General features: G+C 46.0%; 1 protein-coding gene and 1 long non-coding RNA gene across 20 annotated transcripts in view; both read left to right on the forward strand.

The window, feature by feature from the left end:
* Nucleotides 1-26461, forward strand: part of LOC110499465 (vinculin) — a 72123-nt gene that overhangs the window by 12717 nt on the left and 32945 nt on the right. For both annotated transcript variants that reach the window (XM_036956328.1, XM_036956329.1), the window contains exons 2-6: nt 2824-2894; nt 16975-17125; nt 18665-18773; nt 19459-19581; nt 19861-20021. In XM_036956328.1, the coding sequence (XP_036812223.1) occupies nt 2824-2894; nt 16975-17125; nt 18665-18773; nt 19459-19581; nt 19861-20021 (615 nt within the window). The remainder of the gene's footprint in view (nt 1-2823; nt 2895-16974; nt 17126-18664; nt 18774-19458; nt 19582-19860; nt 20022-26461) is intronic.
* Nucleotides 7162-13608, forward strand: LOC118942069. 18 transcript variants are annotated; one of them, XR_005038006.1, is made up of 3 exons: nt 7162-7959; nt 8015-8702; nt 8875-13608. It is a non-coding gene; the product is annotated as an uncharacterized LOC118942069 (long non-coding RNA). The 18 variants fall into 18 exon arrangements; XR_005038005.1 differs by having other exon boundaries at nt 7162-7381; nt 7492-8702; XR_005038014.1 differs by having other exon boundaries at nt 7162-8702; nt 8875-12536; nt 12599-13607.

Raw genomic sequence — 26461 nt, forward strand, 5'->3', positions numbered from 1 at the left:
AAGCTACTCAATACTGCCCTTGCAGCCATAAAAAGTTAAATAAAGAGCAAAATGATTATTATTTGTGCCCTGGTCCTATAAGAGCTCTTTGTCACTTCCCACGAGCCGGGTTATGACAACTCACACTCATTCTTAGGTTTAATAAATGTATTGTGTGTGTGACAGGCTTACAATGATGGCAAAAAGCAACATTTGAGAGTACGCTGACCCTGGTGCTAGAGGGGGTAGCAGCTGGAGGTTGAATGTTTGAAGGGGTATGGGACAATAAAAGGTTTGGGAACCACTGGTCTAAATCATTTGATGATGAGATCCAGAGATTAACAGTATACACTGAGTATACCAAATATTAAGAACACCTTCCTAATATCAGGGCATGAACTCTACAATGTGTCAAAAGTGTTCCACTGGGATGCTGGCCCATGTTGAGTCCAATGCTTCCCAACAGTTCTGTCAAGTTGGCTGGATGTCCTTTGGCTGGTGGACTATTCTTTATTTATGCGGGAAACTGTTTAGCGTAAACCCAGCAGCGTGGCAGTTCTTGACACACACCTGTGCGTCTGGCACAATCTACCATACCCCGTTCAAAGGCACTTAAATATTTAGTCTTGCCCATTCACCCTCTGAATGGAACACATACACAATCCATGTCTCAATTGTCCCCCCAAAAATTATTCTCTAGTTGGTGATTTTCAAAAGTGGGGGGGGTAAGATGTCCAGTTTCCCTTCTTTCTGGTCCTTTAGTTGAAGTCCACTCAGTGTGTGTCCTACATCTAAAAATAACTCTCTCCTGCTCCCCTAACCTTTAGTTGAACGGCTCTCTAACTACCCTGGCACGCTGGACAGTTAATTGTGGCTTTTGTTCAGAGCCTCTCAAGGCAGGAATGCCAGGTTGGCACATGTTAGCTCCCACCTCACTCCGAGAGAGCTGGCAGTTGCTCCACTTTTAGCCTGGCATCAACCTTTTTGTTTAATTTACAAACGCTCACTAACTCCCACTGGACCAATGAAATGCGGGAGGACCTGTGCTTCTGTAGTACGACAGCTTTCTGGATTGGCTGTGCCATTACAGTTTAGAGTCATCCTTGAGCTGACACCTCGACAGTACTCTCCACATTCCCAATAACTCATAGGGTTAGGAAGTTTTTATTTTATTTTTTAACTTCATGCCCTGGCTGTGGCCCAGTCTTTCAGCCTCACTCCACTTTTAGTTCTACTTCCACCTCTTGTGTTGAATTTACGAACGGTGTAGGTGGACACTCTACTCCTACTTTCACACTGGACCAATGAGAAGACAGTAATGAGGTCAGGGGATCTGGTACAGCCCCACTCTGACTCCATGACGTCAGCTCTCTGGAATGGAGGACTGTAATGAGCTGGTGGAACAGTTGGTTATCCTTGAACTTTAACCTCCCCCACTAATGGCATATTCCTAACAACTAGCTTCAGAAGCTCTTAGTCATAGCCCTCCAATAGGCTGGCTGGCATTAGTGGTGAGGTGGCCTTATGAGAAAACTCAACTGTAATTAGTCAAACTTTCAAAAATGTATATCTTATAAAAAATATATTTTGTACTCTTATTAAAAAAAATGCCTTAAATATAATTGTACATCCTTTTATGTTATACACAGCAGAAGAAGCTGATCAAGTTGGAGTTGTGTGCTTGTGTAATTGTGGGCATGTTCACACTAGTTGAAATATAATCGTGTGGGTGAAGAGCTGTGAAAAACGGTGTGTGTGTGTGTAACAGGGGTTGGGTCAGTGATCAGTCAGCCAACAAGCTCCATATGAATCAGACATTTAACTAGCCTCACTCCCAGTCAGTCTCGGAGCTCAAATGTCTGCCGGCCCGGGGAGAGACTGACACAGAGACAGACCTGGACGTGTTCCCTCCCTGGGTTTCACATGACGAACATTACCGTTAGGAAAGTCTACAAGCGGCGTGCTTCAGTGATCTACACTACAGCTGTTGATATGAATGAGAAGTCTGGATCATTTTGTTTTCTCACAGCTCCATGTGGTGAAGGATGTGTCAGATCGCTGAGGTCACACTGGGGGATATGAGTCATGGGAGATGTGAATGTGTGTGAGAGATCATCTCTTTTACACGTGTTTTTGTGTTGAGGTTTCCCCCCTCCAGTGACCTGTGTGTTGAGGCAATAGTTTATATCATCCTTTTAAAGGTTAAATAAAACAATTTAAAATGATTTAACAATATGTAGCAATATGTGTTTGTTGTTAAAGACCAAAGGTTAAACACATTTACATTACATATTTCAATGTGCCGGTTTCTCAGACCCAAATGCTCAATGGAGAATCTCCATTAGCTAATTTAAGAGTGATTACTTGGTCTGAGTAGGGTATGTTTGTGTCCAGGAACCTGGCCCTACAGGGTGTTTATGTCAGTTAATGTGCTGTGATGACTTGGTCTGAGTAGGGTATGTTTGTGTCCAGGAACCTGGCCCTACAGGGTGTTTATGTCAGTTAATGTGCTGTGATGACTTGGTCTGAGTAGGGTATGTTTGTGTCCAGGAACCTGGCCCTACAGGGTGTTTATGTCAGTTAATGTCCTGTGATGACTTGGTCTGAGTAGGCTATGTTTGTGTCCAGGAACCTGGCCCTACAGGGTGTTTGTCAGTTAATGTCCTGTGCTGACTTGGTCTGAGTAGGCTATGTTTGTGTCCAGGAACCTGGCCCTACAGGGTGTTTGTCAGTTAATGTCCTGTGCTGACTTGGTCTGAGTAGGGTATGTTTGTGTCCAGGAACCTGGCCCTACAGGGTGTTTGTCAGTTAATGTGCTGTTCCTGTTTTCCTGTTGTGTTCTAGGTGGGGAAAGACACTGTCCAGACCACAGAAGACCACATAATGAAGAGAGACATGCCTCCAGCTTTCATCAAGTACGTAGATGAAAGATATCTGCCTTCTCCTCAACTCTCAGCCCACAAACTTTATTACCTTATTTACCGTTTACCAGTCTAACAGTCTTATCCAATTTAGACATTTACAACGATGTCTGAATCTCGTCTTGTGTACTCTTTCTCTCCCCCTAGTCTCTCACTATGTCCTGTTCTCTCTTTCTCTCCCTCTAGGCTCTCTCTCTGTCCTGTTCTCTCTTTCTCTCCCTCTAGGCTCTCTCTCTGTCCTGTACTCTCTTTCTCTCCCTCTAGGCTCTCTCTCTGTCCTGTTCTCTTTCTCTCCCTCTAGTCTCTCGCTCTCTCTGTCCTGTTCGCTTTCTCTCCCCCTAGTCTCTCACTCTGTCCTGTTCTCTCTTTCTCTCCCTCTAGGCTCTCTCTCTGTCCTGTTCTCTTTCTCTCCCTCTAGGCTCTCTCTCTGTCCTGTTCTCTCTTTCTCTCCCTCTAGGCTCTCTCTGTCCTGTTCTCTCTTTCTCTCCTCTCTCTCTGTCCTGTTCTCTCTTTCTCTCCCTCTCTCTCTCTGTCCTGTTCTCTCTTTCTCTCCCTCTCTCTCTCTCTGTCCTGTTCTCTCTTTCTCTCCCTCTCTCTCTCTCTGTCCTGTCCTCTCTTTCTCTCCCTCTCTCTCTGTCCTGTTCTCTCTTTCTCTCCCTCTCTCTCTCTGTCCTGTTCTCTCTTTCTCTCCCTCTAGTCAATTTAAATTTAAGGACTTTATTGGCATGGGAAACATATGTTAACATTGCCAAAGCAAGGGAAGTAGATAATAAACAAAAGTGAAATAAACAATAAAAATGAACAGTAAACATTACACTCACAAAAGTTCCAAAAGAATAAAGACATTTCAAATGTCATATTATGTATTTATACAGTGTTGTAACAATGTGCAAATAGTTAAAGTACTAAAGGGAAAATAAATAAACATGAATATGGGTTGTATTTACAATGGCGTTTGTTCTTCACTGGTTGACCTTTTCTTGTGGCAACAGGTCACACATCTTGCTGCTGTGATGGCACACTGTGGTATTTCACTCAGTAGATATGGGAGTCAAATTATTTTTAATGTGTCAAGTAATTATCTTTTTGTTTTCTCATTGTTTGCTTCGGTCTAATTGTGTTGCTGTCCTGGGGCTCTGTGGGGTCTGTTTGTGTTTGTGAACAGAGCTCCAGGACCAGCTTGCTTAGGGGACTCTTCTCCAGGTTCATCTCTCTGTAGGTGATGGCTTTGCTATGGAAGGTTTGGGAATCACTTCCCAAACTTTGGTTGTAGAATTTAACGTCTCTTTTCAGGATTTTGATAATTAGCGGGTATTGGCCTAATTCTGCTCTGCATGCATTATTTAGTGTTTTACATTGTACACAGAGGATATTTTTGCAGAATTCTGCATGCGGAGTCTCAATTTGGTGTTTATGCCATTTTTGTGAATTCTTGGTTGGTGAGCTGACCCCAGACCTCATGAAGGGCAATGGATTCTATATCTGATTCAAGTATTAGCCAGATCTTAATTGGTATGTCAAATTTGATGTTCCCTTTGATGGCATAGAATGCCCTTCTTGCCTTGTCTCTCAGATTGTTCACAGCTTTGTGGAAGTTACCTGTGGCGCTGATGTTTAGGCCAAGGTATGTATAGTTTTTTGTGTGCTCTAGGGCAACAGTGTCTAGATGGAATTTGTATTTGTGGTCCTGGCGACTGGACCTTTTTTGGAACACCATTATTTTGGTCTTTCTGAGATTTACTGTCAAGACCCAGGTCTGGCAGAATATGTGCAGAATAAATAGGTGCTGTGGTAGACCCTCCTTGGTTGGGGACAGAAGCATTAGCAAACAGTAGACATTTGACTTCAGATTCTAGTAGGGTGAGGCCGGGTGCTGCAGACTGTTCTAGTGCCCTCGCCAATTTCTTTATATGTTGAAGAGAGTGGGGCTTTAGCTGCATCCCTGTCTCAACCCACGGCCCTGTGGAAATAAGTATTTTTGTTTGCCAATTTTAACCGTACACTTGTTGTGTGTGGATATCTTAATGTTCTATGTTTTTCCCCACATCAATTTGTATAGCAGACCCTCATGCCAAAATGAGTCTGAATGAAGGCTTTTTTTAAATCAACAAAGCATGGGAAGACTTTGCCTTTGTTTTGGTTTGTTTGTTTGTCAATTAGGGAGTGCAGGGTGAATACGTGGTCTTTCGTAAGGTAATTTGATAAAAAGCCAATTTGACAGTTGCTCAGCACATTGTTTTCATTGAGGAAATCTACGAGTCTGCTGTTAATGATAATGCCGGGGATTTCCCCAAGGTTGCTGTTGACACATATCCCACGGTAGTTGTTGGGGTCAAATTTGTCTCCACTTTTGTGGATTGGGATGATCAATCATTGGTTCCAAATATTGGGGAATATGCCAAAGCTGAGGAGGATGTTAGAGTTTAATTATAGCCAATTGGAATTTGTGGTCTGTATATTTGATCATTTCATTGAGGATACCATCAACACCACAGGCCTTTTGGGGTTGGAGGGTTTGTATTTTGTCCTGCAGTTCATTCAATGTAATTGGAGAATCCAGTGGGTTCTGGTAGTCTTTAATAGTTGATTCTAAGGTTTGTATTTGATCATGTATATGTTTTTGCTTTTTGTTCTTTGTTAAAGAGCCAAAAAGATTGGAGAAGTGGTTTACCCATACATCTCCATCTCTAATTCTTCGTGTTGTTGTTTTAGTGTTTTCCAATTTCTCCAGAAGTGGTTAGATTCTATGGATTCTTCAATTACATTGAGCTGATTTCTGACGTGCTGTTCCTTCTTTTTCCGTAGTGTATTTCTGTATTGTTTTAGTGATTCGCCGTAGTGAAGGTTTAGGCTCAGCTTTTCTGGGTCTCTATGTTTTTGGTTGGATAGGTTTCTCAATTTCTTTCTTAGATTTTTGCATTCATCATCAAACCATTTGTCATTGTTCATTTTCTTAGGTTCTCGGCTTGAAATGTCTATATTTGACAGGGAAACTGAGAGGTCAAATATACTGTTTAGGTTTTCTACTGCCGAGTTTACACCTTCACTGTCACTGTGAAACCTTTTGTCCAGGACATTGTCTAGAAGGGATTTAATTTGTTGTTGCCTAATTGTTTTTTGGTAATTTTCCACACTACTTTCCTTCCATCTATAGCATTTCTTAATATTACTCAGTTCCTTTGGCTTTGATGCCTCATGATTGAGTATTGCTCTGTTCAAGTAGACTGATTTTGCTGTGGTCTGATAGGGGTGTCGGTGGACTGACTGAACGTTCTGAGAGACTCTGGGTTGAGGTAAGTGATAAAGTAGTCTACAGTACTACTGCCAAGAGATGAGTTATAGGTGTAACTACTGCAGGAGTCCCCTCAATGCCTACCATTGACTATGTACTGTACATTGACTATGTACTGTGGGCAGAAGGGGCATTGGTCTGATATGTGGGGGCTTATATAGGGTGTGGCCCGTGGTTTGTTTGGGTTGGTCATTGCAGGTCTGTGAGGAGGGTCTGCTGCTCTGTTTCTACTCTGTGAGGTGCCAGGGCTGGTAAAAGTTGGGATTGCTTCCTTGTATAGGTGGAGTGGTGGGCCAGGTAGGTTTTGAGGCACAGTCTTGCGAAATGTTAGCATTCACCCGCTCTATGGTGGGCAAATGTAAGCATTTCCTGCTGGACCCTCAGGTCATTTGTGTGTCTCTTCTCTCTCGCTCTTCTCCCTCTAGTCACTCTGTCGAGAGAGAGACTAGTCTCTCTAGTCTCTCTCTACTCGTCTCTGTCTCTCTCTACTCGTCTCTCTCTCTCTACTCGTCTCTGTCTCTCTCTACTCGTCTCTGTCTCTCTCTACTCGTCTCTGTCTCTCTCTACTCGTCTCTGTCTCTCTCTACTCGTCTCTGTCTCTCTCTACTCGTCTCTGTCTCTCTCTACTCTCTCTAGTCTCTGTCTCTCTCTACTCTCTCTCTCTCTCTCTCTCTACTCTCTGTCTCTCTCTCTCCTCTCTGTCTCTGTCTCTCTCTCTACTCTGTCTCTGTCTCTCTCTACTCTCTGTCTCTCTCTCTACTCTCTCTCTGTCTCTCTCTACTCTCTCTCTGTCTCTCTCTACTCTCTCTCTCTCGCTCTACTCTGTCTCGCTTGTCTCTCTGTCTAGTCTCTTGTCTCGTCTCTCTCGTCTCTCTAGTCTCTCTCTCTCGTCTCTTTAGTCTCTCTCGTCTCTAGTCTCTCTTTCGTCTCTTTAGTCTCTCTAGTCTCTCTTTCGTCTCTAGTCTGTGTCTCTGTCTCTAGTGTCTCTCTAGTCTGTCTCTCTCACTCTCTCTGTGTGTGTTGGGGTGCTGGTTGCTGCTGTGGGAGGCTCGCTGCCTCCCTAGTCTCTCTCTCTCTCTGTGTGTTGGGGCGCTGGTTGCTGCTGTGGGAGGCTCACTGCCTCCTAAGTTTCTATTTGTCCAGGGAGGGACTCCTCACTAAAGGAGGAAGCAGGAAGGAACAGTGGGAGGTTTCTATTTGTCCAGGGAGGGACTCCTCACTAAAGGAGGAAGGAACAGTGGTAGGTTTCTATTTGTCCAGGGAGGGACTCCTCACTAAAGGAGTAAGGAACAGTGGTAGGTTTCTATTTGTCCAGGGAGGGACTCCTCACTAAAGGAGGAAGGAACAGTGGGAGGTTTCTATTTGTCCAGGGAGGGACTCCTCACTAAAGGAGGAAGCAGGAAGGAACAGTGGGAGGTTTCTATTTGTCCAGGGAGGGACTCCTCACTAAAGGAGGAAGCAGGAAGGAACAGTGGTAGGTTTATATTTGTCCAGGGAGGGACTCCTCACTAAAGGAGGAAGCAGGAAGGAACAGTGGTAGGTTTCTATTTGTCCAGGGAGGGACTCCTCACTAAAGCAGGAAGGAACAGTGGTAGGTTTCTATTTGTCCAGGGAGGGACTCCTCACTAAAGGATGAAGGAACAGTGGGAGGTTTCTATTTGTCCAGGGGGGGACTCCTCACTAAAGCAGGAAGGAACAGTGGTAGGTTTCTATTTGTCCAGGGAGGGACTCCTCACTAAAGGAGGAAGCAGGAAGGAACAGTGGTAGGTTTCTATTTGTCCAGGGAGGGACTCCTCACTAAAGGAGGAAGGAACAGTGGTAGGTTTCTATTTGTCCAGGGAGGGACTCCTCACTAAAGGAGGAAGGAACAGTGGGAGGTTTCTATTTGTCCAGGGAGGGACTCCTCACTAAAGGAGGAAGCAGGAAGGAACAGTGGGAGGTTTCTATTTGTCCAGGGAGGGACTCCTCACTAAAGGAGGAAGCAGGAAGGAACAGTGGTAGGTTTATATTTGTCCAGGGAGGGACTCCTCACTAAAGGAGGAAGCAGGAAGGAACAGTGGTAGGTTTCTATTTGTCCAGGGAGGGACTCCTCACTAAAGCAGGAAGGAACAGTGGTAGGTTTCTATTTGTCCAGGGAGGGACTCCTCACTAAAGGATGAAGGAACAGTGGGAGGTTTCTATTTGTCCAGGGGGGGACTCCTCACTAAAGCAGGAAGGAACAGTGGTAGGTTTCTATTTGTCCAGGGAGGGACTCCTCACTAAAGGAGGAAGCAGGAAGGAACAGTGGTAGGTTTCTATTTGTCCAGGGAGGGACTCCTCACTAAAGGAGGAAGGAACAGTGGTAGGTTTCTATTTGTCCAGGGAGGGACTCCTCACTAAAGGAGGAAGGAACAGTGGGAGGTTTCTATTTGTCCAGGGAGGGACTCCTCACTAAAGCAGGAAGGAACAGTGGTAGGTTTATATTTGTCCAGGGAGGGACTCCTCACTAAAGGAGGAAGGAACAGTGGTAGGTTTCTATTTGTCCAAGGAGGGACTTCTCTCTAAAGGAGGAAGGAACAGTGGTAGGTTTATATTTGTCCAGGGAGGGACTCCTCACTAAAGGAGGAAGGAACAGTGGGAGGTTTCTATTTGTCCAGGGAGGGACTCCTCACTAAAGAAGGAAGCAGGAAGGAACAGTGGTAGGTTTCTATTTGTCCAGGGAGGGACTCCTCACTAAAGGAGGAAGGAACAGTGGGAGGTTTCTATTTGTCCAGGGAGGGACTCCTCACTAAAGCAGGAAGGAACAGTGGGAGGTTTCTATTTGTCCAGGGAGGGACTCCTCACTAGAGGAGGAAGGAACAGTGGGAGGTTTCTATTTGTCCAGGGAGGGACTCCTCACTAAAGCAGGAAGGAACAGTGGGAGGTTTCTATTTGTCCAGGGAGGGACTCCTCACTAAAGGAGGAAGGAACAGTGGTAGGCTTCTATTTGTCCAGGGAGGGACTCCTCACTAAAGGAGGAAGCAGGAAGGAACAGTGGGAGGTTTCTATTTGTCCAGGGAGGGACTCCTCACTAAAGGAGGAAGGAACAGTGGTAGGTTTCTATTTGTCCAGGGAGGGACTCCTCACTAAAGGAGGAAGCAGGAAGGAACAGTGGGAGGTTTCTATTTGTCCAGGGAGGGACTCCTCACTAAAGGATGAAGCAGGAAGGAACAGTGGTAGGCTTCTATTTGTCCAAGGAGGGACTCCTCACTAAAGGAGGAAGGAACAGTGGTAGGTTTCTATTTGTCCAGGGAGGGACTCCTCACTAAAGGAGGAAGCAGGAAGGAACAGTGGTAGGCTTCTATTTGTCCAGGGAGGGACTCCTCACTAAAGGAGGAAGCAGGAAGGAACAGTGGTAGGCTTCTATTTGTCCAGGGAGGGACTCCTCACTAAAGGAGGAAGCAGGAAGGAACAGTGGTAGGCTTATATTTGTCCAGGGAGGGACTCCTCACTAAAGGAGGAAGCAGGAAGGAACAGTGGTAGGCTTCTATTTGTCCAGGGAGGGACTCCTCACTAAAGGAGGAAGCAGGAAGGAACAGTGGTAGGCTTCTATTTGTCCAGGGAGGGACTCCTCACTAAAGGAGGAAGCAGGAAGGAACAGTGGGAGGTTTCTATTTGTCCAGGGAGGGACTCCTCACTAAAGGAGGAAGCAGGAAGGAACAGTGGTAGGTTTCTATTTGTCCAGGGAGGGACTCCTCACTAAAGGAGGAAGGAACAGTGGTAGGTTTCTATTTGTCCAGGGAGGGACTCCTCACTAAAGGAGGAAGGAACAGTGGGAGGTTTCTATTTGTCCAGGGAGGGACTCCTCACTAAAGGAGGAAGCAGGAAGGAACAGTGGTAGGTTTCTATTTGTCCAGGGAGGGACTCCTCACTAAAGGAGGAAGGAACAGTGGGAGGTTTCTATTTGTCCAGGGAGGGACTCCTCACTAAAGGAGGAAGCAGGAAGGAACAGTGGTAGGTTTCTATTTGTCCAGGGAGGGACTCCTCACTAAAGGAGGAAGCAGGAAGGAACAGTGTGAGGTTTCTATTTGTCCAGGGAGGGACTCCTCACTAAAGGAGGAAGCAGGAAGGAACAGTGGGAGGTTTCTATTTGTCCAGGGAGGGACTCCTCACTAAAGCAGGAAGGAACAGTGGGAGGTTTCTATTTGTCCAGGGAGGGACTCCTCACTAAAGGAGGAAGGAACAGTGGTAGGCTTCTATTTGTCCAGGGAGGGACTCTTCACTAAAGGAGGAAGCAGGAAGGAACAGTGGGAGGTTTCTATTTGTCCAGGGAGGGACTCCTCACTAAAGGAGGAAGGAACAGTGGGAGGTTTCTATTTGTCCAGGGAGGGACTCCTCACTAAAGGAGGAAGGAACAGTGGGAGGTTTCTATTTGTCCAGGGAGGGACTCCTCACTAAAGCAGGAAGGAACAGTGGGAGGTTTCTATTTGTCCAGGGAGGGACTCCTCACTAAAGGAGGAAGGAACAGTGGTAGGCTTCTATTTGTCCAGGGAGGGACTCCTCACTAAAGGAGGAAGCAGGAAGGAACAGTGGGAGGTTTCTATTTGTCCAGGGAGGGACTCCTCACTAAAGGAGGAAGGAACAGTGGTAGGTTTCTATTTGTCCAGGGAGGGACTCCTCACTAAAGGAGGAAGCAGGAAGGAACAGTGGGAGGTTTCTATTTGTCCAGGGAGGGACTCCTCACTAAAGGATGAAGCAGGAAGGAACAGTGGTAGGCTTCTATTTGTCCAAGGAGGGACTCCTCACTAAAGGAGGAAGGAACAGTGGTAGGTTTCTATTTGTCCAGGGAGGGACTCCTCACTAAAGGAGGAAGCAGGAAGGAACAGTGGTAGGCTTCTATTTGTCCAGGGAGGGACTCCTCACTAAAGGAGGAAGCAGGAAGGAACAGTGGTAGGCTTCTATTTGTCCAGGGAGGGACTACTCACTAAAGGAGGAAGCAGGAAGGAACAGTGGTAGGCTTATATTTGTCCAGGGAGGGACTCCTCACTAAAGGAGGAAGCAGGAAGGAACAGTGGTAGGCTTCTATTTGTCCAGGGAGGGACTCCTCACTAAAGGAGGAAGCAGGAAGGAACAGTGGTAGGCTTCTATTTGTCCAGGGAGGGACTCCTCACTAAAGGAGGAAGCAGGAAGGAACAGTGGGAGGTTTCTATTTGTCCAGGGAGGGACTCCTCACTAAAGGAGGAAGCAGGAAGGAACAGTGGTAGGTTTCTATTTGTCCAGGGAGGGACTCCTCACTAAAGGAGGAAGGAACAGTGGTAGGTTTCTATTTGTCCAGGGAGGGACTCCTCACTAAAGGAGGAAGGAACAGTGGGAGGTTTCTATTTGTCCAGGGAGGGACTCCTCACTAAAGGAGGAAGCAGGAAGGAACAGTGGTAGGTTTCTATTTGTCCAGGGAGGGACTCCTCACTAAAGGAGGAAGGAACAGTGGGAGGTTTCTATTTGTCCAGGGAGGGACTCCTCACTAAAGGAGGAAGCAGGAAGGAACAGTGGTAGGTTTCTATTTGTCCAGGGAGGGACTCCTCACTAAAGGAGGAAGCAGGAAGGAACAGTGGGAGGTTTCTATTTGTCCAGGGAGGGACTCCTCACTAAAGGAGGAAGCAGGAAGGAACAGTGGTAGGTTTCTATTTGTCCAGGGAGGGACTCCTCACTAAAGGAGGAAGGAACAGTGGTAGGTTTCTATTTGTCCAGGGAGGGACTCCTCACTAAAGGAAGAAGGAACAGTGGGAGGTTTCTATTTGTCCAGGGAGGGACTCCTCACTAAAGGAGGAAGCAGGAAGGAACAGTGGGAGGTTTCTATTTGTCCAGGGAGGGACTCCTCACTAAAGGAGGAAGGAACAGTGGTAGGTTTCTATTTGTCCAGGGAGGGACTCCTCACTAAAGGAGGAAGCAGGAAGGAACAGTGGTAGGCTTCTATTTGTCCAGGGAGGGACTCCTCACTAAAGGAGGAAGCAGGAAGGAACAGTGGTAGGCTTCTATTTGTCCAGGGAGGGACTCCTCACTAAAGGAGGAAGCAGGAAGGAACAGTGGTAGGCTTATATTTGTCCAGGGAGGGACTCCTCACTAAAGGAGGAAGCAGGAAGGAACAGTGGTAGGCTTCTATTTGTCCAGGGAGGGACTCCTCACTAAAGGAGGAAGCAGGAAGGAACAGTGGGAGGTTTCTATTTGTCCAGGGAGGGACTCCTCACTAAAGGAGGAAGCAGGAAGGAACAGTGGTAGGTTTCTATTTGTCCAGGGAGGGACTCCTCACTAAAGGAGGAAGGAACAGTGGTAGGTTTCTATTTGTCCAGGGAGGGACTCCTCACTAAAGGAGGAAGGAACAGTGGGAGGTTTCTATTTGTCCAGGGAGGGACTCCTCACTAAAGGAGGAAGCAGGAAGGAACAGTGGTAGGTTTCTATTTGTCCAGGGAGGGACTCCTCACTAAAGGAGGAAGGAACAGTGGGAGGTTTCTATTTGTCCAGGGAGGGACTCCTCACTAAAGGAGGAAGCAGGAAGGAACAGTGGTAGGTTTCTATTTGTCCAGGGAGGGACTCCTCACTAAAGGAGGAAGCAGGAAGGAACAGTGGGAGGTTTCTATTTGTCCAGGGAGGGACTCCTCACTAAAGGAGGAAGCAGGAAGGAACAGTGGTAGGTTTCTATTTGTCCAGGGAGGGACTCCTCACTAAAGGAGGAAGGAACAGTGGTAGGTTTCTATTTGTCCAGGGAGGGACTCCTCACTAAAGGAAGAAGGAACAGTGGGAGGTTTCTATTTGTCCAGGGAGGGACTCCTCACTAAAGCAGGAAGGAACAGTGGTAGGCTTCTATTTGGTCTTCTTCGTAGACGGCTGCTCTTGGTTAACCTCAACCTAAGCCCCAAGAGAAAATTATTCAAATTGTATTTCCAGTCATTTTCTGTGGACATATGGATTCAATCTATATCACGTTGTCATTATAAACAGTAGTGTTACAGTACGTTACTCCCTGAATGAATGAATCAAGAGGGACATTTTTCTCTTCCTACTCCACTAGAGCTATGAATAATCTCCACCAATCATAGCCGCTTTGCTTTGACTCTGCCATACACACTCAACCTTGTCAGCACAGTTCAGTAGACCCCAGTAATACAGTCGGGGGGGGGGGTCACGCGACACCCAACAAGGTCATGGATGTAAAGCAATTGGCAGGCGTAGGTCATAGAGGTCACGGAGGCGCCCTGAACGCATTTGGCGCCTTGAAGTCACGTTGTCTTCATCCATCAGATACACATGCTGGAATGTGTCTTCTTTAACTATATATAATTGTGTGTGTGCTTCACTATAATTAGCGCGTGCATAGGTCCTGGACTGGTCCTGTAATGTAACATGACTGTAGTCTGACTCCACGCTGCTGAAGGACACTGCTGGCTGCACTAACATGTATATAATGTTATACATGACATTATACACTACATTATACATGACATTATACATGCCATTCAGCAGATGCTTTTATCCAAAGTGACTTAGTTGAATGCATATATTAATATGTGACCCCAGTGGGAATTGAACACACGACCCTGGCGTTGCTAACAGCACTACAAACCTGTTTTAATATGCACATACATTACCAGAGGCTTGAAGAGACCAGCGACCGTTCTGCCTTCGCCGTGGTGGAAAGTCAAACTGAACTTGTCTGGCCCTGCCTGCACACCCAGTGCCTTGTCTTCCAGCACCGTGGACAAAAACTGATACTACCAGTTCCCTCTTAAACAGAGAAGAAGAGTGTTTGTCCCACAGGCTTTAGCAGGAAGTCAGGATTCTGTGGGAATTGGAACGTGTGTCTTATCTTTGGCTTGTTGCCTGTTTCTGTGAGGTTTGATACATACATACACATTAGAGGTTGGCCGATTGATCGGAATGGCTGATTTAATTAGGGCCGTTTTGAAGTTTTCATAACGATCAGAAACCGGCTTTTTTTTTGCAGATTTCAAAAATAAATAATAATTTTTAAAAAAATACCTTTTTTATTTTATTTATTTATTTGTTGAATTTTACCCCCTTTTTCTCCTCAATTTCATAGTATCCAATTGTTAGTGGTTACTACCTTGTCTCATCGCCACAACTCCCGTGCGGGCTCGGGAGAGACGAAGGTCGAAAGTTGTGCGTCCTCCGAAACACAACCCAACCAAGCCACGCCACACTGCTTCTTAGCACAGTGCGCATCCAACCCGGAAGCCAGCCGCACCAATGTGTCGGAGGAAGCACCGTGCACCTGGCGACCTTAGTTGGCGTTCACTGTGCCCGGCCCGCCACAGGAGTGCGATGAGACAAGGATATCCCTACCGGCCAAACCCTCCCTAACCCGGACGCTAGGCCGATTGTGCGTCGCCCCACGGACCTCCCGAGTCTCTGGTGGCACAGCTAGCGCTGCAGTGCAGTGCCCTAGACCACTGCGCCACCCGGGAGGCCCCACCTTTTATTTAACTAGGCAAGTCAGTTAACAACACATTCTTATTTTCAATGACAGCATAGGAACAGTGGGTTAACTGCCTTGTTCAGGGGCAGAACGACAGATTTTTACCTTGTCAGCTCAGGGATTAGTTTTTGCAACCTTCCGGTTACTAGTCCATCACTTTATGGATGTTACGCAAGGGCAGCAAGAAGCCAATGTAAGTTGCTAGCTAGCATTAAACTTATAAAAAACAATCAATCTTCACATAATCACTAGTTAACTACACATGGTTGATGATATTACTAGTTTATCTAGTGTGTCCTGCCTGTTAATTTCTCATCAAATCAAAGCCTACTTCGACAAACGGGTGATGATTTAGCACTGTCGTTGCACCTAACCATAAACATCAATGCCTTTCTTCAAAATCAATACACAAGTATATATTTTTAAACCTGCATATTTAGTTAATATTGCCTGCTAACCTGAATTTCTTATAATTAGGGAAATTGTGTCACTTCTCTTGCGTTCCGCGCAGTCAGGGTTTATGCAGCATTTTGGGCCGCCTGGCTCGTTGCGAACTGTGTGAAGTCCATTTATTTCTAACAAAGACCATAATTAGTTTGCCAGAATTGTACATAATTATGACATAACATTGTACAACCTTCAATATAACAGTAATATTTAGAATAAGGGATGCCACCTGTTAGATAAAATACAGAACCGTTCCGTATTTCACTGAAAGAATAAACGTTTTGTTTTTGAAATGATAGTTTCCGGATTCGACCATATTAATGACCTAAGGCTTGCATTTCTGTGTGTTTATAATTAAGTCTGATTTGATAGAGCAGTCTGACTGAGCTGTGGTAGGCAGCAGCAGGCTCGTAAGCATTCATTCAAGCAGCACTTTCGTGCGTTTGCCTGCAGCTCTTCGCTGTGCTTCAAGCATTGCACTGTTTATAACTTCAAGCCTATCAACTCCGATATAGTTAGCGGGGTGCGCGCTAACAGCGTTTCAAACGTCACTCGCTCTGAGACTTGGAGTAGTTGTTCCCCTTGCTCTGCAAGGGACGCGGCTTTTGTGGAGCGATGGGTAACGATGCTTCGAGGGTGGCTGTTGTCGATGTGTTCGTGCCCAGGTAGGGGCAAGGAGAGGGACGGAAGCTATACTGTTACACTGGCAATACTAAAGTGCCTATAAGAACATCCAATAGTCAAGGGTATATGAAATACAAATGGTATAGAGAGCAATAGTCCTATAATTCCTATAATAACCTCAACCTAAAACTTCTTACCTGGGAATATTGAAGACTCATGTTAAAAGGAACCACCAGCTTTCATATGTTCTCATGTTCTGAGCAAGGAACTTAAACGTTAGCTTTCTTACATGGCACATATTGCACTTTTACTTCTCCAACATTTTTTTGTTGCATTATTTAAACCAAATTGAACATGTTTCATTATTATTCATTTTTTTGGGATAAATTGATTTTTTTTGATGTATTATATTAAGTTAAAATAAGTGTTCATTTAGTGTTGTAATTGTTATTATTACAAATAAATAACAAAAAAAACGGCCGATTTAATCGATATCGGCTTTTTTTGGTCCTCCAATAATCTGTATCAGCGTTGAAAAATCATAGTCGGTCGACCTCTAATACACATGTACTGCACACATGCCCTGCATGTACACATGCCCTACACAGCACACATGCCCTACACAGCACGTATGAGGATTGAACTATGATATCGAGCTTGCCTGTTTTTCGCTGACTAGTAGGTTTCTTAAATTCACTATCTTCACGTTTCTTATCTTCTTTTCAGTAAAAGTACACCACTGAGGCCATGTTCATCAAACCTGCTCAGAGATGTTATATTATAGATATAGTGAGAGATGATCAGATATCTTGTAGATATAGTGAGAGATGATCAGATATCTTGTAGATATAGTGAGAGATGATCAGATATCTTGTAGATATAGTGAGAGATGATGAGGGATGTTGTATTATAGATATAGTGAGAGATGTTCAGACACTTATATCCATGATCACGTTCAACAACAGGAAATGGGCTGAAACCAGGCTTGATGCCCAACTGGCTCTTAGCTAACTGATGCTAATGAATAGGTCTCTAACGCATTTTTCATTTTTTTAAACATTTTATTTAACCTTTTATTTAACTAGGCAAGTCAGTTAAGAACAAATTGTTATTTACGATGACGGCCTACTCCAGACACACCCCGGACACTGGGCCAATTGTGCTCTGCACTATGGGAACTCCCAATCACTGCCGGTTGTAATACAGACTTAATGAGCTATGTAACGGTATTGTTTTCCATTGTTCCTCTTTCCCTCTCTCAGGGTGGAGACTGCGTGCACCAAGCTGGTGCAGGCGGCGTCCATGTTGAAAGCAGACCCTTACTCTGTCCCTGCTCGAGATTACCTCATCGACGGCTCCCGTGGAATCCTCTCTGGCACCTCTGACCTGCTGCTCACCTTCGACGAGGCTGAGGTACCGTGGAGTACTGGAGAGTACCGTACAGTAGAGTGGAGAGTAAAGTGGAGTACTGGAGACTACCTTACAGTAGAGTGCAGTAAAGTGGGGTACCGGAGAGTAGCGTGGAGAGTACAGTAGAGTGGAGTACTGGAGAGTACGGTACAGTAGCGTGGAGAGTACAGTAGAGTGGGGTACCGGAGAGTAGCGTGGAGAGTACAGTAGAGTGGGGTACCGGAGAGTACGGTACAGTAGCGTGGAGAGTACAGTAGAGTGGGGTACCGGAGAGTACAGTACAGTAGCGTGGAGAGTACAGTAGAGTGGGGTACCGGAGAGTACTGTACAGTAGCGTGGAGAGTACAGTAGAGTGGAGTACTGGAGAGTACTGTACAGTAGCGTGGAGAGTACAGTAGAGTGGAGTACCGGAGAGTACGGTACAGTAGCGTGGAGAGTACAGTAGAGTGGAGTACTGGAGAGTACGGTACAGTAGCGTGGAGAGTACAGTAGAGTGGAGTACCGGAGAGTACGGTACAGTAGCGTGGAGAGTACAGTAGAGTGGGGTACCGGAGAGTACCTTACAGTAGAGTGCAGTAAAGTGGGGTACCGGAGAGTAGCATGGAGAGTACAGTAGAGTGGGGTACCGGAGAGTAGCGTGGAGAGTACAGTAGAGCACAGCACCTTAGCTTATGGAAGGAGTTTAATCTCACCCTCAATCTGAACGTCTTGTAAACAACATTAATTACACACAGGCATAACCCTCCTCCCTCAAAACACAGCACATCTCAGCAGGCTAGAGGTAGTTCCTTAAACCAGGCAGCCGTACCATCACACCCCCATCCATCACCCTGGGCTCAGGGACAGTAAAACAGTGCACGGTTTAGAGACAGGCGGCCGGGCTCAGGGACAGTAAAAGTGCACTGTATAGGGAATAGGGTGCCAATCGGGGTACAACCAGGGAAATTGTTTATGCGGCAGCACTGGGATTAGGAGAGGAGCACAGTAACAACACGTACACACACGCACACACACGCACACACACACACGCGCACACACACACGCGCAGCTGGTCAGGAGCTGACAGAGCAGGAATGTCAGTGGCACAGTGTTATTATCAGGCCTCATTAACTAGCATTCTGTACCAATGGTGGGGGTTTATTCTACCTTTTATTGATCTCCTCCAGTTGACCTCCGATGACCTCTTTTTACAAGGGAAGACTTGTTATTTCCTTATGGTGTTTATGTAGTAATACATTAGCATAATCACTCCATAATAATCCCTTTCAGCGGTAATTCGGACGTCAAACTGAAAGTGTTTTTAGACTGAACAACACATGTAACATGGATGAATTGAATGAATTTATTTCAACAGACTGATTCCCTTTATATGAACTGTAACTCGGTATCAATGAAATGCGTGTCGTATTTTAAATTTTTTGTTCTGTATAGATCGAGGCAAAAGGTATCGCACAAAACCGCTAAAACATACAGATGTCACTAAGAAGCTAGAGCAATATAGATTATTGATCCTGTTTCGTTGCCTTTTTTGATCAATTGCAGGTTCGTAAAATCATCCGTGTGTGTAAAGGTATCCTGGAGTACCTGACCGTGGCAGAGGTGGTGGAATCCATGGAGGATCTGATCACGTACACCAAGAACCTGGGACCTGGTCAGACCCTTTCAGCTTCATTTAACATCGTAGTCATTTAGCAGACGCTCTTATCTAGAGCCACTTCCGTTTAGTGCTTTCATCATAAGGTAGACCGGGTGAGACGACCACATATCACAGTCATAACCACGTAGTTACCTTGGCTACTGAGAAGGACTTGAATAATGCAATGCATATAAACTGTGTGGTTCCAGCCCTGAATGCTGATTGGCTGACAGCCGTGGTATATCAGACCATATACCGCGAGTATGACAAAACATTTTGTATTTACTGCTCTAAGTACGTTGGTAACCAGATAGCAATAAGGGCAATAAGGCACCTCGGGGGTTTATGATATAAGGCCATTATACCACAGCTAAGGGCTGTATCCAGGCACTCCGCGTTGCGTCGTGCATAAGAACAGCCCTTAGCCGTGGTCTATTGTCCATATACTACACCCCCTCATGCCTTATTGCTTAAATAACCAATAATATTTGACATTTACCTGACACTTTTTTATCCAAAGCGATTTACAATGAATGCATAAAAGTTTCTATTGGTAGCCCCGTGCGAAATGCTGTGTTGACGTCATGATTTGATGAAATATTGAATGTTCTCTTCATGGATGGCCTGTTGTCAGGAAGTGGAAATTACTTGAGAGAAACGTCTTATGTAACTGGTCCTTCGTGTGGTTGTTCCTGTCCAGGGATGACGAAGATGGCCAAGATGATTGACGAGAGACAGCAGGAGCTGACCCATCAAGAACACCGTGTGATGCTCGTCAAGTCTATGAACACTGTCAAGGAGTTGCTACCTGTCCTCATCTCAGGTGACGACTTCCTTCTCCTCTTCCTTTCCCTTCTCTCTAAAGATCATTCATATTTCTATTATTTATGACTGTGGAGGGGTAGATGGAGTGGAAAGGTTGAGATGGGGCTAGAACCCCTGTTGTCAGAACTCCGTTACCACCAGTCAGATTCTGACACGGGACCGTTTCTCTAACAGAATAATACTGGATCTTCACAGATATCTAGACATCTAACAAGTCTGGAAGAAAAACATCAATTTTTAAAAAAACTGGTGATCACTTGTTGTGTTCTTACTACAGGTATCAAGATCTTTGTGACGACCAAGACGTCCGGCAGCCAGGGAGTAGAGGAGTCTCTGAAGAACAGGAACTTCACCTTCGAGAAGATGAGCGCTGAGATCAACGAGATCATCAGAGTGCTGCAGCTCACTTCCTGGGACGAAGACGCCTGGGCCAATAAGGTACGGAGCTAGCTAGAACCACACCCCCTCAGGGTTGTCTTTGGCCGGTGTAGGGAGAGGTTTCCCCTAGATGCTGATCTTGGGTCAGTTTTGCAACATTAGCGGTTAATGTTAGGATTGGGGGGGAAATGCTGATCTTGGATCTGTACCCGGGACAGCTCGTCTTTGCCCCTCTCTCTCCCACTCACACACTTCGACCCTCGGGAGCTGCTCGTCTCAGACAAGGAGGAGGGTAAATGGTTTGACCAATCACTGCTCATTAGACCACTACTTCTACAGCTTCTACTTCTACATTGCGAGTCTGCTGAACACCCACGTGGGCTCACATGCGCTGTATACCGTGCGCTCACATACACATAAACACTCCCAGAATGCTGCGGGAGAAGAACGCACAACAGCCTGTCCCCTGTCACCCCACTCTCCTCTGTCCCCCGTCACCCACCCACTCTCCTCTGTCCCCCGTCACCCACCCCACTCTCCTCTGTCCCCCGTCACCCACCCACTCTCCTCTGTCCCCCGTCACCCACCCCACTCTCCTCTGTCCCCCGTCACCCACCCACTCTCCTCTGTCCCCCGTCACCCACCCCACTCTCCTCTGTCCCCCGTCACCCACCCCACTCTCCTCTGTCCCCCGTCACCCACCCCACTCTCCTCTGTCCCCCGTCACCCACCCCACTCTCCTCTGTCCCCCGTCACCCACCCCACTCTCCTCTGTCCCCCGTCACCCACCCCACTCTCCTCTGTCCCCTCGTCACCCCCACTCCCCCCCCCCCCCCCGTCACCCCCACTCCCCCCCCCCCGTCACCCCCACTCCCCCCCCCCCGTCACCCCCACTCTCCCCCCCGTCACCCCCACTCTCCCCCCCGTCACCCCCACTCTCCCCCCCGTCACCCCCACTCTCCCCCCCCGTCACCCCCACTCTCCCCCCCCTGTCACCCCCACTCTCCCCCCCTGTCACCCCCACTCTCCCCCCCTGTCACCCCCACTCTCCCCCCCCCGTCACCCCCACTCTCCCTCCCCCCCGTCACCCCCACTCTCCCTCCCCCCCGTCACCCCCACTCTCCCTCCCCCCCGTCACCCCCACTCTCCCTCCCCCCCGTCACCCCCACTCTCCCTCCCCCCCGTCACCCCCACTCTCCCTCCCCCCCGTCACCCCCACTCTCCCTCCCCCCCGTCACCCCCACTCTCCCTCCCCCCCGTCACCCCCACTCTCCCTCCCCCCGTCACCCCCACTCTCCCTCCCCCCGTCACCCCCACTCTCCCTCCCCCCGTCACCACCACTCTCCCTCCCCCCCGTCACCCCCACTCTCCCTCCCCCCGTCACCCCCACTCTCCCTCCCCCCCGTCACCCCCACTCTCCCTCCCCCCCGTCACCCCCACTCTCCCTCCCCCCGTCACCCCCACTCTCCCTCCCCCCGTCACCCCCACTCTCCCTCCCCCCGTCACCCCCACTCTCCCTCCCCCCGTCACCCCCACTCTCCCTCCCCCCGTCACCACCACTCTCCCTCCCCCCCGTCACCCCCACTCTCCCTCCCCCCGTCACCCCCACTCTCCCTCCCCCCGTCACCCCCACTCTCCCTCCCCCCGTCACCCCCACTCTCCCTCCCCCCGTCACCACCACTCTCCTCTCTGATGTACTTTACTAGACTTCTTACTATTTTTCTGTTGCCTCTTATTTTTCCGTTGGTATGTCTGGTTAAACATTTCTATATGTTTTGTTCTTCCTTTCTTTTGACCACCCCCCCCCCCCCCCTCCCCCTGTAGAAGGTAAGCCGACATCTTTCGACCCCTATCGACCTTGTGTGGTTGTGCATTCAGCAGCAGCATGTCTGGTAGCTCTCTCTGTGTTGATGATGATGATAGTCTTGTTCCGTGTGTCTTTGTGTAGTAGATCACTGCTGCAGTGTCTCTAGGAATGCTACTAAATTGGATGCACTAGCTATGTGAGTGATGGTAATGTCTCTAGGAATGCTACTATATTGGATGCACTAGCTATGTGAGTGATGGTAATGTCTCTAGGAATGCTACTATATTGGATGCACTAGCTATGTGAGTGATGGTAATGTCTCTAGGAATGCTACTATATTGGATGCACTAGCTATGTGAGTGATGGTAATGTCTCTAGGAATGCTACTATATTGGATGCACTAGCTATGTGAGTGATGGTAATGTCTCTAGGAATGCTACTATATTGGATGCACTAGCTATGTGAGTGATGGTAATGTCTCTAGGAATGCTACTAAATTGGATGCACTAGCTATGTGAGTGATGGTAATATAATGGAATTACAAATTTGGGGAAAATGTGCAGTAAGTTCTGAAAATGTATTTGTTTTATTTTAACAATAAATGTTTTTCTTTAATATTTAGTTCTTTCAAGTTTGACTTAACATACCATAACAGCTGATCTGAGTGGTGTTCTCCTGTATTATAGATGTTGGTGATAGGATGGTGTTCTCCTGTATTATAGATGTTGGTGATAGGATGGTGTTCTCCTGTATTATAGATGTTGGTGATAGGATGGTGTTCTCCTGTACTATAGATGTTGGTGATAGGATGGTGTTCTCCTGTATTATAGATGTTGGTGATAGGATGGTCTTCTCCTGTATTATAGATGTTGGTGATAGGATGGTCTTCTCCTGTATTATAGATGTTGGTGATAGGATGGTGTTCTCCTGTATTATAGATGTTGGTGATAGGATGGTGTTCTCCTGTATTATAGATGTTGGTGATAGGATGGTCTTCTCCTGTATTATAGATGTTGGTGATAGGATGGTGTTCTCCTGTATTATAGATGTTGGTGATAGGATGGTCTTCTCCTGTATTATAGATGTTGGTGATAGGATGGTCTTCTCCTGTACTATAGATGTTGGTGATAGGATGGTCTTCTCCTGTATTATAGATGTTGGTGATAGGATGGTGTTCTCCTGTATTATAGATGTTGGTGATAGGATGGTGTTCTCCTGTATTATAGATGTTGGTGATAGGATGGTGTTCTCCTGTATTATAGATGTTGGTGATAGGATGGTGTTCTCCTGTATTATAGATGTTGGTGATAGGATGGTGTTCTCCTGTATTATAGATGTTGGTGATAGGATGGTGTTCTCCTGTATTATAGATGTTGGTGATAGGATGGTGTTCTCCTGTATTATAGATGTTGGTGATAGGATGGTCTTCTCCTGTATTATAGATGTTGGTGATAGGATGGTGTTCTCCTGTATTATAGATGTTGGTGATAGGATGGTCTTCTCCTGTATTATAGATGTTGGTGATAGGATGGTGTTCTCCTGTATTATAGATGTTGGTGATAGGATGGTCTTCTCCTGTATTATAGATGTTGGTGATAGGATGGTCTTCTCCTGTACTATAGATGTTGGTGATAGGATGGTGTTCTCCTGTATTATAGATGTTGGTGATAGGATGGTGTTCTCCTGTATTATAGATGTTGGTGATAGGATGGTCTTCTCCTGTATTATAGATGTTGGTGATAGGATGGTGTTCTCCTGTATTATAGATGTTGGTGATAGGATGGTCTTCTCCTGTATTATAGATGTTGGTGATAGGATGGTCTTCTCCTGTACTATAGATGTTGGTGATAGGATGGTCTTCTCCTGTACTATAGATGTTGGTGATAGGATGGTGTTCTCCTGTATTATAGATGTTGGTGATAGGATGGTCTTCTCCTGTATTATAGATGTTGGTGATAGGATGGTCTTCTCCTGTACTATAGATGTTGGTGATAGGATGGTGTTCTCCTGTATTATAGATGTTGGTGATAGGATGGTGTTCTCCTGTATTATAGATGTTGGTGATAGGATGGTCTTCTCCTGTATTATAGATGTTGGTGATAGGATGGTGTTCTCCTGTACTATAGATGTTGGTGATAGGATGGTGTTCTCCTGTACTATAGATGTTGGTGATAGGATGGTCTTCTCCTGCACTATAGATGTTGGTGATAGGATGGTCTTCTCCTGTATTATAGATGTTGGTGATAGGATGGTGTTCTCCTGTACTATAGATGTTGGTGATAGGATGGTCTTCTCCTGTATTATAGATGTTGGTGATAGGATGGTGTTCTCCTGTACTATAGATGTTGGTGATAGGATGGTCTTCTCCTGTATTATAGATGTTGGTGATAGGATGGTGTTCTCCTGTATTATAGATGTTGGTGATAGGATGGTCTTCTCCTGTATTATAGATGTTGGTGATAGGATGGTGTTCTCCTGTACTATAGATGTTGGTGATAGGATGGTCTTCTCCTGTATTATAGATGTTGGTGATAGGATGGTGTTCTCCTGTACTATAGATGTTGGTGATAGGATGGTGTTCTCCTGTACTATGGATGTTGGTGATAGGATGGTCTTCTCCTACACTATAGATGTTGGTGATAGGATGGTCTTCTCCTACACTATAGATGTTGGTGATAGGATGGTGTTCTCCTGTATTATAGATGTTGGTGATAGGATGGTCTTCTCCTACACTATAGATGTTGGTGATAGGATGGTCTTCTCCTGTATTATAGATGTTGGTGATAGGATGGTGTTCTCCTGTACTATAGATGTTGGTGATAGGATGGTGTTCTCCTGTACTATAGATGTTGGTGATAGGATGGTCTTCTCCTACACTATAGATGTTGGTGATAGGATGGTCTTCTCCTACACTATAGATGTTGGTGATAGGATGGTCTTCTCCTACACTATAGATGTTGGTGATAGGATGGTCTTCTCCTACACTATAGATGTTGGTGATAGGATGGTCTTCTCCTACACTATAGATGTTGGTGATAGGATGGTCTTCTCCTACACTATAGATGTTGGTGATAGGATGGTCTTCTCCTACACTATAGATGTTGGTGATAGGATGGTGTTCTCCTGTACTATAGATGTTGGTGATAGGATGGTGTTCTCCTGTATTATAGATGTTGGTGATAGGATGGTGTTCTCCTGTACTATAGATGTTGGTGATAGGATGGTCTTCTCCTACACTATAGATGTTGGTGATAGGATGGTCTTCTCCTACACTATAGATGTTGGTGATAGGATGGTGTTCTCCTGTATTATAGATGTTGGTGATAGGATGGTCTTCTCCTGTATTATAGATGTTGGTGATAGGATGGTGTTCTCCTGTATTATAGATGTTGGTGATAGGATGGTGTTCTCCTGTATTATAGATGTTGGTGATAGGATGGTGTTCTCCTGTACTATAGATGTTGGTGATAGGATGGTCTTCTCCTGTATTATAGATGTTGGTGATAGGATGGTGTTCTCCTGTATTATAGATGTTGGTGATAGGATGGTCTTCTCCTGTATTATAGATGTTTGTGATAGGATGGTCTTCTCCTGTATTATAGATGTTGGTGATAGGATGGTGTTCTCCTGTACTATAGATGTTGGTGATAGGATGGTCTTCTCCTGTATTATAGATGTTGGTGATAGGATGGTCTTCTCCTGTACTATAGATGTTGGTGATAGGATGGTCTTCTCCTGTATTATAGATGTTGGTGATAGGATGGTGTTCTCCTGTATTATAGATGTTGGTGATAGGATGGTGTTCTCCTGTATTATAGATGTTGGTGATAGGATGGTGTTCTCCTGTATTATAGATGTTGGTGATAGGATGGTCTTCTCCTGTATTATAGATGTTGGTGATAGGATGGTCTTCTCCTGTACTATAGATGTTGGTGATAGGATGGTGTTCTCCTGTATTATAGATGTTGGTGATAGGATGGTCTTCTCCTGTACTATAGATGTTGGTGATAGGATGGTGTTCTCCTGCACTATAGATGTTGGTAATAGGATGGTGTTCTCCTGTATTATAGATGTTGGTGATAGGATGGTCTTCTCCTGTATTATAGATGTTGGTGATAGGATGGTGTTCTCCTGCACTATAGATGTTGGTGATAGGATGGTGTTCTCCTGTATTATAGATGTTGGTGATAGGATGGTGTTCTCCTGTATTATAGATGTTGGTGATAGGATGGTCTTCTCCTGTACTATAGATGTTGGTGATAGGATGGTGTTCTCCTGTATTATAGATGTTGGTGATAGGATGGTCTTCTCCTGTACTATAGATGTTGGTGATAGGATGGTCTTCTCCTGTATTATAGATGTTGGTAATAGGATGGTGTTCTCCTGCACTATAGATGTTGGTGATAGGATGGTGTTCTCCTGTATTATAGATGTTGGTGATAGGATGGTGTTCTCCTGTATTATAGATGTTGGTGATAGGATGGTCTTCTCCTGTACTATAGATGTTGGTGATAGGATGGTCTTCTCCTGTACTATAGATGTTGGTGATAGGATGGTCTTCTCCTGTATTATAGATGTTGGTGATAGGATGGTGTTCTCCTGTATTATAGATGTTGGTGATAGGATGGTGTTCTCCTGTATTATAGATGTTGGTGATAGGATGGTGTTCTCCTGTATTATAGATGTTGGTGAT

Source organism: Oncorhynchus mykiss, chromosome 20 (genome assembly GCF_013265735.2).
Source record: "Oncorhynchus mykiss isolate Arlee chromosome 20, USDA_OmykA_1.1, whole genome shotgun sequence".
Taxonomy (NCBI): domain Eukaryota; kingdom Metazoa; phylum Chordata; class Actinopteri; order Salmoniformes; family Salmonidae; genus Oncorhynchus; species Oncorhynchus mykiss.